General features: G+C 40.8%; 1 protein-coding gene across 2 annotated transcripts; it reads right to left on the bottom strand.

The window, feature by feature from the left end:
• Nucleotides 1-2,442: 2,442 nt before the first annotated feature.
• Nucleotides 2,443-13,774, bottom strand: LOC108230097 (isocitrate dehydrogenase (NADP(+)) 2). Of its 2 annotated transcripts, none has more exons than XM_017406006.3 (11): nucleotides 13,571-13,774; nucleotides 8,619-8,710; nucleotides 8,217-8,382; nucleotides 7,065-7,225; nucleotides 6,795-6,938; nucleotides 6,322-6,458; nucleotides 6,046-6,197; nucleotides 5,798-5,910; nucleotides 5,411-5,508; nucleotides 5,238-5,330; nucleotides 2,443-2,815 (listed from the first exon to the last, which is right to left on the bottom strand). In XM_017406006.3, the coding sequence occupies exons 1-11, from the start codon at nucleotides 13,683-13,685 to the stop codon at nucleotides 2,731-2,733; spliced, it is 1,356 nt and encodes a 451-aa protein (XP_017261495.1). In that variant the 5' UTR covers nucleotides 13,686-13,774; the 3' UTR covers nucleotides 2,443-2,730. The 2 variants fall into 2 exon arrangements, with proteins under 2 accessions (XP_017261495.1, XP_037834294.1); XM_037978366.1 differs by lacking the exon at nucleotides 13,571-13,774 and adding an exon at nucleotides 13,149-13,413.
• Between the last annotated feature and the right edge of the window lie 579 nt (nucleotides 13,775-14,353).

Below are 14,353 nucleotides of genomic sequence, written 5' to 3'. Positions count from 1 at the left end.
GGTTAGGTATGTACTGGTAATGGTTAGGGTTAGGGTAAGGGTCAGGGTTAGGCTGTAGTTAGGGTGTAGAAATGAATGGAAGTCAATGGAAAGTTCCTGCAAAGATAGAGAGACATAACGTGTGTGTGTGTGTGTGTGTGTGTGTGTGTGTGTGTGTTATTGAGGCCAGCATGGGATCATCTTTGTATCTTCCCTTCCTTTGTCAGAACCCCCCCAAGAGACAGAAGGCCAGGAGGACTACGAAGAGGAGAGTTTTGAATTCAGCGAGCGAGAAAACCGCGCAAACAACAACAACACGCCAGACGTAGCCAAACTATCTCAAATGGAGTACTACAACACCTACGGGAAGAGTGCGGGGCGCTTTAGTACTGCATAAAGAGTCACAGTGAATACGAGTGTAAACAAAACTAAGATTTTTTTTGTTTGTTTGTTTCATTGCTGTTAAAAACATAGAGCTTGGATCCCTCGGTAAGAAACGTGAGGAGACCCGGCAAACTGCACATCCAAATGCACTGGAATCACCCATAAAGCTTCAAAATGTGAATCATGTACGTGTTTTCATTGAACGCAAAGCAAACCTGCAGATTTTGTTTTCAAAACGGGCAGTATAAGATACAGGTAAGAACTTAAAGGTATAGTTCACTACTTTAAAAGTGGGGTTCTGTCAAAAGGTCATGACCGATATCTTAACTGTTGTAGAAAGCTCTTCGAGCAACATAAGGTTGGAGAAATAAAGTTTAAATTTGACTGGGTCGAAGAGTTAATGATTAGTCTGATCAAGTTTGAGACCCGTCTTAAAACTCCTGCTTCAACAATTTAGAGTGTTTTTTTTGTGAACGGTATGTTTTAAACCTTCACAACACTGTCAGTTTCACATTATATATGGCTGTTTATATAGAATCTTATGACTAATTGCAAGCAGTAGCAGCTAGCCGTAGCACTTCTGGTGCAGCCTGGGGCGCTTCCAGAAGGAATATCTTAGTATTACTTGAAATACCTGCATAAACCAAAACTGTCTAAGATGTTGATAAAATAGTGTTTACATGAACCGCAATGAAACTTCTGAGACTAAAGTTGTTTGAAGAAACGATGGTTAGAATTGAATTTCGTCACCAAACTGAGGTCGTTCAAAGAGCTATCTGCAACAGGTAAGATATTAACTTTTCATACCCTTTCAACAGAACCCCACTTTAAACGACCCGAGCTGTCTCTTTAACAACATATTCATCTGAGCCCTAAGATCAAAAAAAGCACATTTTTGGCAGGAACGGCATGTCACGCTGCACTTCCTCAGATAATCCCAATTTTTTTCCCTCAGTCTGCTGGGTTCATCGATACAAGAGGTGAAGGAAGGGAACAAGTTCTCTTTCACCTGGTTCGCTTTGATTTATACTGTGAAAAATTTAAGCTCTGCAAAACGACTTAAATTCAATTTAGCTTTCAGCCTGTGCTTTATTGTATATTACTGTACAGAGTGTATCAGTCCTCCTGTATATCGACTGGTACTGTAATCAGTGCATTGCACTAAAAGGACCACTGTGTCTACTTCTTACCGTTCTGCATTAACAAACGTCACCCTGTATTGATCTCCCGTCTATGAATGTAACTGTTTCTGTGGAATGTGTTCAGACAGCGACGACAAGGAAAAATTAAAGGCCCCCCTTTTTAATGGTTTACCAAAGAAGTTTATCAGACCCTGCAGCTACACGGGCACCGTCCGTCTCATTTCAGGCTCTGTAGTTCTTTTTTTTTTTAAAAAGACAACCACGGTGGTGCTGCGTTTTTTTTCTTTTACTATTTTCCCTACATCCAAGTTGACCACTGCAGCATTTAAAAAAAAAAACAACAAAAAACAAGACACACCCTGCATTCATTCTTTTTTTTTTTTTTTTTTTTTTGTTGTTGTTATGGATGAATCTCACCAAGAATTGTCCCAAAAAAAGCTCGGACAGAAATATTAAGTGCCCCAGTGTGTCTGCGAGAGCATGCTATCCATCATGCTGTACTCCGGTCTCAAGTGATGAACGACAACCTCCCAACATGTGACAGGGCCGTGGACCCTGCGGAAAATGATTTGGAAATGCTCAATATATTCAGTTTTTCCACTGCTTAGCTTTTTCAAACTCGCTACTTGAAAACAAGGTTTCCATTTGCAATGTTGATATGGTGCATTTAAAGTAAAGAAAAAAAAAAAAGTGCTCATTTTAGTGAGGTTTTTTTTTGTTGGTTTTTTTCCAGCTTGTGTTCATACGGTCGCTGTTTTAGTGACGATACACTGGGGAAGAGGCTTCTGTATTAGACTTTAGTGTGACGATATGAACAGAAATGTATGTATAATGTTGTGTACCAGACAATACTGTCAAATAATAAATTTATTTACCTTTAATGCTTCGAGTTTTGATCATAATTCAGCCAAAAACACTTGACGGCGGAGCACAAAAATGAGGTCAAACTCAAGTTTATTGGCATGTATTTTTGACATCGGCTCCAGTCTTTACACAGCACTGATTATCGTACACTTTACAAAAATAAAACCTTGCACATAATGGGACCGGTAGGTTTAGGGGCATCAGATGGAAGGACGACCATTTGATATTCTAAAAGAAAACACTACAGAGTCCTACAGACAGCATTCTCCTTCTGGTGAAATGATAAGTAGATTCATTGACCTTTAAGTTAAAAATGAGGTACAAAAAAAACAAAATGAGTGCCAGAGTCGTCTCAAGTCCTTCACTTGCCCAGGGCTTTGTCCAGGTTTGACTTGATGGCGTCGAGGAAGTCTGTGGTGTTCACGTAGTGCTCGTTCAGCTTCACACTGAAAAAGGCGAGACAGAGGAGAGCGGATCAGACGGTTTAATAACGAACAAGGTGAAACTATTTCTGCACTCAGCTTTGATTCGTGATGGAGTCAATATTACCACGCTACTCGTTTCAATCTCAATTCAAGCCCTCAAAGACAGCGCATTATGTAGGGTATTATTATTATTATTAAACAAGGGTTAAGCTGGTAGTTTTAAAAACCTCCCCAGACTACATTTAGTTTACAGGTTTGTAATCCAAATTAATCAAAAGAAAAGTTGTGCTCAGATTAAAAAGGACCCGTCGGTGCAAATTTACAATTTAACAAAAACCAAATAAGTATATAATCGAAAGAAGCACATATACCCTCATTCAAGGCTTTATGAGACAAGAGGGGTTTAAAAGAATGACAATAAAATCATACCTGTATAAAAATGCACACTTTTCCTGTCCTTCTTTAATCACAAAGGTTGAATAGAAATCAGAAAAATGTCTTCTAGCTACAATGCATGCTTAGTATTTTATTAAGAAATGCTTCAAAATCTCAAATTTAGATATTTCTATCATGCTTTATTCAAATGAACTGCCTGTTAAGGACAACTTGTGAGAAATAATTTGAGATAAAACCGCCAGAACTCAAAAACCTTCCTAACATGCCCCCATATCTGGGGTCGTCAGCTAAGTTAGTTTTCAGACTTTAAAGCAAATAAAACCATCAGTATCAGGAGTCGAAAGCTGTTTGAAATTTAAAAGTAAGAAACTCTTTGAGTGGAAGAACCAAGCCTCTTTTTTTTTTTTTTTTTTTTTTTTGGGGGGGGGGGTGTCATTATAGGCCTAATGTCCCAAAACATAAAGATGCTCCAAGAACTAAATGGGTCCATTTTTCAAACCAAGACTGAATGTAATGAGGTTTTATATGAATAATTATTCTCTGAATTATGTTTTGAAATTAATGGTTTCTTATAAAACGTTTGCCAGTGGGAGGAAAAAATAATAAATTAAAAAATGAACGTCACCATTTCCCAGATCTTGAGTTTGTTTACAGAAGTTAGGAACCAAAACACTTAAAACACTTAAAACACAGAAAAGCAATTTGTTGTCTGTGTGCAAGTGATTCAAAATTTTTGGCAGCTGCCATCATCGCCGTCATTTAAGTAAACTATTTCTGTGTGGCGCACCTCGGCACCTTATTGAGTTTTTAACCAGTTAGACAACAGATTTATTAGGTTATTGTATGGTTTTTTTTCTTTCTCCATACAACTGCATGAGAAAGTCTGGGTATCCCTGATTAAAACTGGTTATATTTTAAGTTGTAAATTAGGCAGAAAAATGAAAGGATCTGCACCCCAAGAAACCACAGCTCCTATAAAGGTGGGAAACATAGATTCTCAGTCATCCAGGTCAGAAAACAGCTGGACTGAAGATGTTTCACCGCTCATTCAAAAGGCAGAGGAATGAACTCTTTCAGATGAGACGCCTTCTAAAGGGGAAAAATATTCAGTTGCTTTCTGTACAAAGACTTCGGATGAAACTGTCACACTCATCCTTTCTAAGATCTACTGTTTGACTCCACAAGAACCAATCAAAAGAGCAGATAATGAAAATTTTAAAAAAATAAAATAAAATCCAACACAGACTCCTTAAACCTCGTCCCAACAATCAGCAGCCAGCGGCTCCTCCGAGCTGCCGTTTAAACAATCAGCCACAACTTGGCGGAGGAGTCGCCGGGAGAGAAAATTATTTCTGCCCCGTCAACCCTTAAATCAGCGGCAAAAGTTTGAAGGGAAGTTTCGCAAACAGAACATCTCTCCCACTGTTGATGTTGCTTCCAGGTGGCAGGAGGGTCTCAAAACTTACAGGTGAAAAAGAACTCAACATTTTCTGAACAGTAAAGCTACGATTCCTTAACTGGTTCCTGAAAGCTCTCATGGGTTGTGATGCAAACATTTGTATTACTGTCTTTATTTAATCACTTTTTCTAATCATATTTGTAATACAAGTCATTCCTTCCTGCACAGCAAGGATTTTTGACAGAAGGTCCCTAAACTTTAATTCAAAGTACTACAGTACAAGCAGATCTTGTGCAACTGTTGCATTATTTCAGGAATTATGTCCACTGAATATGGAACAACTTCCCATTCCTTCTCGTTCATTTACAAATCAAACCTTTCCTCACACTTCCACAAGCCTGTTGGGTAAAACATGGAACCTCATATTACCTCAGATATTAATGTTCATCATTTGATGCTCAATTAAAAAAAAAATGGGACAAGCTGCACAACACGACACAGCTCATCTACAACCGGATAGGCTGGATAGATTTACAGATACGGAACACGTGACTCAATAAAGAGCTTAAAAAATAAATTCATTTAGACAAACCTTTTTGTTATTCGTTTTCTTTCCACCAGTAGGTCACAGCGTTAAAACAAACTTACTTGGACAAGCCGTGGATGCAGCCTGCGAGGTCCTTGGTCATGATGCCGCTCTCCACCGTCTCGACGCACACCCTCTCCAGAGTCTGGGAGAATCTGCAAGTGAACAAATGCGTTTACGGCTTGTTCTTAAAACCGCGTTTTTACACCGAGGGTGACGCTATTACAGCTCTTACTTTATAAGGTCGGGGTTGCCGTCAAGTTTGCCTCGATGCTCCAGGCCTCTGGTCCAGGCAAAAATACTGGCGATGGGGTTGGTGCTGGTCGGCCTTCCCTGATGAAACGGAGAAGGAAAGGGTGTCACAATAAACTACTAGTCCTTCTTTTTTCCAAATTGACCAAGTGGAAGATCTACTAATTACAAGTTCTGGACACAGATGTTATAACATATTTCTACCACACGATGGCAGTATTGCTCCTCACATTACACAGTCTGGAAGTTGATAATGTGGCTTCACACATTTTTTTCTTCACTTCTCAGCTGAAATGTTTTTGTTTTTGTTTCTGTCTAACCNCCCCCCAGTATAGAGCTGGGTGATAGACAAAGACTGATGTTTGCAAACCTTCTGGTGCTCGCGATAGTGCCTGGTCACGGTGCCGTGGGCTGCCTCAGCCTCAATCGTCTTGCCATCAGGACAGATGAGAACTGAAGTCATCAATCCCAAGGAGCCAAAGCCTGAAATAGGAAAACAAAATCTTTTAGTGCAACTTTCAGATGTCTTACAAAACTCGCAAGCATCCTTATATAATTGCATTTTTTTAATAGAACAATTTCACAAAAACAAGGCAGGTTGTTCTCCTTTTAGCTCACCTTGTGCAAGAATATCCGACTGAACGTCTCCATCATAGTTCTTGCAAGCCCACACAAAGGCTCCCGAGGACTTCAACACTTGGGCGACCATGTCATCAATAAGCCTGTGCTCATACCAGATCTTCAGCTTGTCAAACTCTGGCTTATAATGTCTGCAGAACGTATAAAGAGAAATACTTTCATCATTTTGTCCTCAACACTTGCCACTGACCACAAAAGGTAGTTTTTAAACGGAACCTTGCATTTATCCGCAAAGCAAACACGGAGGAGACTCACTTTTCAAAGATATCCTGGAAGATATCTTTAAATCTGCCGTCGTAGGCTTTAAGAATGGTGTTCTTTGTGCTCATGTAGAGGGGCCACTTCTTGGCGATGGCGTACTGGAAGCAGCTGTGTGCAAAACCTGTAATAGACTGGCGAAGAGAGAAAGCAAACAGTTCATGACTTCCACAGCGTTTATCAGCTGTGAAAGGTTTAACAACCTTCCCCTCGTCGAGATGGAAGTCATCCACGATGACCCCTGATGTTGTTACATCAAACAGACCGAGCTGACGAAGGCAAACAAAACAGCAGAAAAAGCGGGCTGAAACAGTAGCCGGACTGCTACCATGAGTGCTGTGTAAATTTGACGAAGCACCTCGCAGATTAGAGACAACGCAAACGCACGGCAGAAAAAAAAAAAGGAAACATTTAAATACTTCAATAAAAAACGCTCTTTCCTCGGCTTTAGCTACAAAGTGTTTGCTCACCTCATCTGTGTTGTACATGCCCATTCCACAGCCACCGGCGGGGAAGTCAAACACCTCCCATTCCTTGCCTTTACTTCCGTCAGCAGGTGAAAAGACGATCTTGAATTTGCCGGGCTGGTCGACGACGAAGTCTGTGGCTCTGTACTGTAAAAACACACGGAAGGCTCAACTTTAGGAGACAAGTCCTGGATCTGCGTCGGGGCCTTAAAGGGGGACAGAAGAACCACTGCAGTCTGTAAAGCCACACGTTCCTCCGGTGTTCAGACCCACCTGATCACCAAAGGCGTGCCTTCCAATGGTGATGGGCTGCGTCCAACCCGGAACAAGCCTGGGAATGTTCTTGCAGATGATTGGCTCGCGGAACACGGTGCCTCCCAGGATGTTCCTGATGGTTCCATTGGGGCTCTTCCACATCTTCTTCAGACTAAACTCTACATGTAAACATAGGAGAAACATCTCAGACTTTTACAGACAGATCTTGGAGTGTTGGTTTTTAAAGAAAGTAACAGCATTCGTTGCCAGATGTTTTTACTTTGATGGAATTCATTTGAAACATATGTCCATAAAGTACATTTATTTGGATTTAAAATATTTCTAATGATCTCAAAATAAAAATATGTCAAACTAAATGAAAGGGAAGCTCTTTTTCTCCTTAATCAGTGTCAGATTTATCAAATCAGTCATTACAAGTTTCAGTTTTCATGTCTTATAAATGATAGAATAGATAAAATGATCATCTCGCCTTGTCAAACTCGTAAGTCTGTTGAAGTGAGTTCTGTGGAGGAACCAACTGGTTCTCATCACCAGAAATATGAGTACATTTGTTTTGTTATTTAAAACAAACACAAAACCCATGCTTTTCAAAAACTCTTGCGTTTTCCTGTAAATACATTCCATTTTAGCTGCTGAAACACCTCTCCCTGTCATAACAGAACTTATTCCAGCAGAGCTTGTGGACAATATAACCTGAGCTCCTAATTTTGACACGCTTTTCCACATTGTTGTTTGCCATTTGAAAGTCTATAAACAGCGAGGAAAGAAAGCAGGAAAAAGCCGAGAAAAAAAATGCAAACAATTTAACTTCCCAGGAACTGAACTGAACTGAACTGAACTGTGCTGGCAGCAGTTACGTGAAAACCTAATTTGCACCTTTTACAAAGAGTCCACGCCACAGCCACGACAAAACAAAACACGACTCAGCAGGGGGGCTTTCAGTGAATGGATGCAATGAGCAGAATTAAACAGACTTTCTAGGTCTTTCTGGTTATTTTAAGAAAATATTAAAAAAGAGGAATGCCAGAACTGATTGTCCCTCAATGTAGTTTCCCTTTAATTTGTAATGTGGCTGTCTGTAGAAGTCTGTATATTGTGTAAGTTGCTACGACTGTGAAATGTTTGGTCCTTAAAGATTTGTTTACACACCTTCCACTCTGGCTTCGTCAGGAGTGATGGTGGCACATTTAACGGCCACGCTGTACTTCTTGGTGGCGAGGGCGGAGTCGATGGTGACCTGGTCGTCAGTCTGGTCGCGGTACGGCAGACCCAGGTCAAAGTATTTCAGCTCCACGTCAACATTGGACAGGATGAGCTAAAAGGGCCAGAAACAACAGCACAACACAGGAATTCACATCCAGGAGTTTGAACAAATACTTTTTCTGAGTAAATCAAATTTTTACTGGGATTGAAAAAAGACGGACCACTTATTGCTGCAGTGTTCTATCCTTAAGTCAAAAACTCAACATCAAACATGCATAAGTCAGCACCAAAACAACCCCTCGTTCATTTGCACATGCACTTGATAACCCCTGGCCATCACGCAGTCACCTTTTCTTTAATGAACTCCCAGATGATTCTGGTCATCTCGTCTCCATCCATCTCCACCACCGGGTTGGCCACTTTGATGCGTTTGTCTGCATCTGTCAGAGGACAGAAAGATTAATATTCACACACACACACGCACACACACACACACACACACATCAAATACAAGAACATACACCAGATCAACATAACTAATTTCTCAGAATTTAACAAACAAGGACATAAAAATGTGCAGGTTATCATCTTTAAATAAATAATACATTCCATGCATCATAAGGGCTATATGGAGACAAAAATAATTCTGCAAGAAGAGATACTAAAACCATAAATATACTATATATCTTAAGATGTCATCATTAGTTTAAAGTAAAGAGAAAACCAGCTGACTAAATGTTTTTGTTGGCACACGTTTCTGGAGTTGCAACTTTCATTTCACAAGAAAAAAAAAAAATCCAAGTTACAAGTTTGCTGAAGTTTTTATTTAAAAACTTGATAGTATTAATCTGGAAATCAAGATAATTTATTGGATGAAGCTATTAGAGTCAAAGAGAAAACCTTTGAAACGCAGAACAGAAATCGAGTAGTTTCCATTTCCAATTTAAAATTTTAAAACGCTCTCGTCTTTTTCTGCTCTTGGACCAGCGTGGACTACCCTCTCTAATGACACCCCCTCCGAGTCCGCTCGGCGTGTGAGAGTCCTGCCAGCAGGACAATTTCAGAGAGTTGAAAGTACAGGGGGGAGGTGCAGAGGATCGAGTGACTCTTTGGTTTCCCGGCCAAGTTAAAGCTCTCCTGCTGCGACTAAAGCCATCCCGGAGCAACGCGAGTAAACATAAGGTGCCCTGTGGAAATGCCACACAGCCAATATTCATTTTTATTCCAACCCCAGCAGTCTCTGTGTGTGTGTGTGTGTGTGTGTGTGAGAAAGCGTTTAAAGCAGGGGTGTCAACGCAATGACGCAATGAGGGCAAAATTAAAAATTTGGTCCTAGCCAAGGGCCAATCACAATCAATATTTATGAAAAATTACATAAATTAACCTTGGTTTTAGATGTATTATGTCAAATCATTCATATAGAAATATCAATTACCTTTTCCCAGTTACAGATTATACAGAATTTAGAGCAAACATACTTTAATAAACACAGACAAATAGATCAAACTTCAAAAAGCACATCATTAGCAGTCATTTCTTACGCCTCACTCAGCTTTTAAATTATTTTTTTTAAATGAAAACAGATTTTAAAAAAAGCCATCAACAAAAACCTGATCATACAGAAATTAAAATTATATATTGTTGGCTTCTAAGTCACTGTCGAGAGAAAACTTCATCAATTAGGCTCTTTTTTTTTTAAAAGCAAATTAAGAATCAGAGACTCGATCTGTCCCAGACTAGAAGGCCGAATCTAATGAAATCTAAACGTTATCTTGGGGGCTGGATGAAATGTTACAGAGGGCCGGATCTGGCCCGCGGGCCTTGAGTTTGACACATGTGGTTTAAAGTAACACCAGCCCAAACAGACTCGGCTCTTGTCCCAAGCGTAAAACACGAGTCCTGCTGACCACATGGTGACTGGGAACTGAAAATAACCTCATTGGAAAAACAGCTGCTAACCCTCCGTGTTACACTGGAAAAGAATCCAGGCAAGATTTAAAAAGGACAGAAAGTGTGTAAAATCACTTTTACAGGGTGTTTGTCCTGGTTAGTCGGACAGCACTAACACAACCTTTAACCCACGGGTCAGAAATCATCCGCGCACCTCTCCGGGAATTTGTTATCTTGGAAAAATGCATCACGTGGCAAAGAAAACTATGAGGACCTCTTCGTCCGCAAACACAGTTTACAAAGGGTTTCAGGTAGAGTGTGACGCGAGTCAGAAGTTACCAGTGAAATAAGTAAAACTGTTTGAAAACAAATGACAAAAGCTCAACAAAGTTATAAAACGTGCTGCTGATCTTTGTAAAATCTGTTGTTTTGGGAACTACTGGTTGGACCAAAAAGCAACTTGAAAAGTTTCATTTATTTACTGACAGCTAATTTTCTCTACTTTCCAGCAATTTATGAGAGAACTGTTTAACTCGGGCAGCAATCAGCACTTTATTAAAAATGCAAACATCGACTCTCAGTTCAGTTCGTTCCATTATAGCGCTGTCAGTATTAAAATTACGCGCAAGAAGAGAAGGACAACTGGATTTCCCTTTCACATCCATCCAGCCGTTTAAAAAAACGGCAGCGTGTGAATCACAGTGCATTGTGGGTAAGTCGCTGAGCGCTACCGTCTGGCATCACTTCCACGACTTTTGGCATAAATCTGCAGTGGCAGGTCTGACTGCAGTGGGAGGCGAGTGGAGGGAGGGCAGTAATGAGCTGAGCTGGTTACGTAACTCCTGAATGAGGTTCATGAAGGATGAGCTGTGACAAAGTCATGTGAGCCCACCTGCTAAAGCATTCGCACACGCGCCGAGTACAGGTCGGCGAGGTTTGTGCCTCCGTTTTTTTGGCTTGAATCAAAGCCAGAGACTGTTAACATGCAAATAAATAATCAAATAAAAGTGTATTTAAAACTGTGCTATGTCGGTATGAAGCAATAACATTAAAAAACATTTGATATTTTCTAACAAGTGTGCTCATTTTTATCTTTCTTTCTAAGTTTTAAACATTTCAGTATTTCAAGCAGGAGCTTAACAACTTGACTCCATGTGATAAGATATGATTGTATTGTAAAGGAATGAAGGAAACAATATAAACAACCACTAAATATGCATCAATACCTAGTTTCCAGCGCCTTAAGTCTTAAACACCTTGTTTACAGCACTAAAAAAAGAAACCCAGCAACAAACTTTAAGGCTAAGCAGTACGTTTCCAGGCCAAACCCGAGTGTGTGCGTTCTCTCAAGTTAGCTCTCAACGCGCACGGGATGAGCGTTAAGCCACGTTTAGTTTTAATTCCATTCTAAGAAGAGACACAAGCTGAAACAGAAGAGCTTGCAGGTGAAACGTAGGTAAAGCAGCAGCTTTGAAATGCAAACAAAAGGTTAGTCAATGAACTGCTCAGCCACACACGCACCAAATCAATCGACAGCAATTCCAAAAATGTGACCAAACAGAGCTGATGGGTGCATTAATGCCTTATCTTTGCACTACTCCCCCCCCCCCACACACACACACGGCTACTTTTACAGCCACTGATAAAGAGCAGCTACTGCTTGAAGTGACAATAAAATTCTCCAATAAACTACAATAATCTGGTACATGGCTCCAGACCCCAGTCAATTATGATAACAGGCTTCCCACACGATCTTAAATCTCAATAGTCTTCTAGATTAAAATGCTCAGATTTTTGGGCCCAGAATCCATTAGGAAACAAACAAAAGCTGTATATTTACAGCTAATTTTTTTTAAAATAGTGTGCGCCAAAAGCCTTTAAAACAACCTGCCAGTACAAAAATGAAAATATATCTCATTCCTAGTGAGTCTAGATCAGATGCAGGACATCTTTAATAAAACAAGATGCTCTCTTTTTTTGTTCGGCTAACCTTTGACCTTTGGTTTTACAGAAGGTTTAATGATGCATTCTCTGGCTGCCATTTGGAGTAACCTGAGTAAAGAAATCTGTTTGTTTGAGCAACTTATTTTAGAAAATGGAATATAGAGAACTAGAAACAGAAGTTTATCCGATTTCCTTTTTTTCCTCCTGAACTAAAAACAACACTAAAAATAAAACATTTCATACTTTTCTGCAGGAAAGTTAAAGCAGGAACGTGGCTCCTTTGTGTGCGTGTTTCGTCACATTTCTTGAGCTAAAAATCAATCACCACCATCAGCTAGGTACACAACAAAACACAGCTGAGCAAAATCCTCTAAACATCACCTTTACTCCTTTATAAAATCATCATCTGGACATGCTAGCCTGGTCTGCAAGGACTTAAAGCACAAATGTCCTTTATAAAAGCTGGGACGTCTGCAGAGATCACATTAATGAGCAATGCTAAATACAGATAGAGGCCCTAAAAGGTCACCTTTTCTTGTCATTTAGAGCAAATATCAGAGCAGCAGGACACATTGTCCCAGTCATCAAAAGCTCTGTTAAGAAGGAGTAAAAACGCTCTGTCCTGATGTCCGCCCCCCCTCAGGAGAAGACACTTTGTAGGACATCCTGAGCTCCTGCTGCGGCGGCCATTGCTGTCTATAACGGGCTCTCGTATGCAGCCGCTGACCTTGAGGAAAAACTTTCCTCCGCAAACTTATCAAGATCAAGATAATAAAGCTGCTTTACGCCCCGTAGCAGGAGCAGCCGGTCCATATGACGGGCCTGTGAGGCTACGAGTGATAAAATGTCCGCAAAAAAAAAAAAAAAAGAAATCGGCTAAAACGCGGAACATCACTTCTCTGACTCGTCTGCGGCCCGGTTTATAAAAGATGATGCTCGCTTGCGCTTATTTGTTCAACATATTGGGTTTTACCCCCCGGAAATACATCGTTAAGCTCATTCAATTCAGTCCGTTTCATTCATTTTTTTTTGTTTTTTTTTTACCGGCTGCATATCTTCACATAACCGAGACGGCTCCCCTCCCCTCCTGCTCGGTCCTGGCCTTCGTCTTTATCGACGGTTCCAGCCTCCTCTTCATCACATGGACAGCCCGCCCCGGGGCCAGCAGCCCAGCGGGGCCAGCGGGCATTTAAACGGGGCGTTTGGAGCATCGCAGGCCGCGGACCTCCGAGGCTGTCTGCGGCACACGTTAGGCCAGCATGGCGGTTAGTTGGCGCCGTGTCAGCCGGCTCGTTTTCACTCATCCCGACACCGCGTTGTCTAACCGTGTTTTAGCTACGCTTAAAAAAAAAAAGATGAAACACCGAGTCAACACGAAACTGGGTTAAGCAGCAGTTCCACCACATATGATGTTGAGCATGACCTCCTCCCCCGTTATCTCTTTTGTGTATTTTTTTTCCACTTACAGTTTCTTTGTTGTAAAGTCTGGCAGTTCGCAGCCGGCGCGAGCACTGCGGGGTTTCTGGAGAAAGCGGCGGCAGACCTCGACAGAGAGCTGAGGACTTTCAAATATCCAGCCATGTTTCTTTCTTTTTTTTTTTTTTTTTCTTTTTTTCTTTTTTCTTTTTTATTTTTCCCGGCCCGAAACACCTTGCGGTCAGCGCTCGACGAAACTCAGAGCGAAGAGGGGGCGATGCGTTCCCAGGCTCCCTGCTAAATAGTCAGTCTGCGCAAGCCCTTTTGTCCCCGCCCTCCCCGGCGGGATACGCCGAGTGCTACGTCAGAGTCACACAAGCGTACACCATCAGACTGCTATTACCTGGGTTTATAAAGGTGTAATAACTCCGTCTGTCAACAAAATAAAATAAAAACTGGGAAAAATTATGACTTATATGTGGAGAGATTTATGTGTTTGCCCAGAAAACGTCTAGGTTAATCATAAACACGGTACTGAATGAGCCAAGGGTCCCAGAAATCAAAGGGCCACATGTCCAGGGCTGTGGGACAAATTGCATTTTTGATATCTACTGTGGCTTTAAATACCAATAATATTTGACATTACTGAGTTTAAAACCCACAAAACAGTGGGCAAATTAGCATTTCTGCAGGTCATGATACCAATTTGATTGATTTTGTCCATTCAAAACAAACAGCATATTTTTTAAGGGTACTATGAAACTATAAAATCAGTCATAAAAAAAGGTTATCCTGAACTATATCAAAAAGAGTTTACTGCAGTAATTTTCCAG

This window comes from Kryptolebias marmoratus, linkage group LG11, assembly GCF_001649575.2.
Source record: "Kryptolebias marmoratus isolate JLee-2015 linkage group LG11, ASM164957v2, whole genome shotgun sequence".
Lineage (NCBI taxonomy): Eukaryota > Metazoa > Chordata > Actinopteri > Cyprinodontiformes > Rivulidae > Kryptolebias > Kryptolebias marmoratus.
The sequence above is the reverse complement of the archived record's forward strand: the minus strand, read 5'-3'. Positions and strand labels throughout refer to the sequence as shown.

Bases quoted from the DNA above. Each gene is read 5' to 3' on its own strand.
- LOC108230097 (XM_017406006.3), bottom strand. From the start codon at position 13,685: ATGGCTGGATATTTGAAAGTCCTCAGCTCTCTGTCGAGGTCTGCCGCC. The intron at 8,711-13,570 runs GTAAGTGGAAAA...GTCCTCTGACAG, and splicing joins GACTTTACAACAAAGAAACT to ATGCAGACAAACGCATCAAA. The intron at 5,331-5,410 runs GTAAGAGCTGTA...GTTCACTTGCAG, and splicing joins GGCAACCCCGACCTTATAAA to ATTCTCCCAGACTCTGGAGA.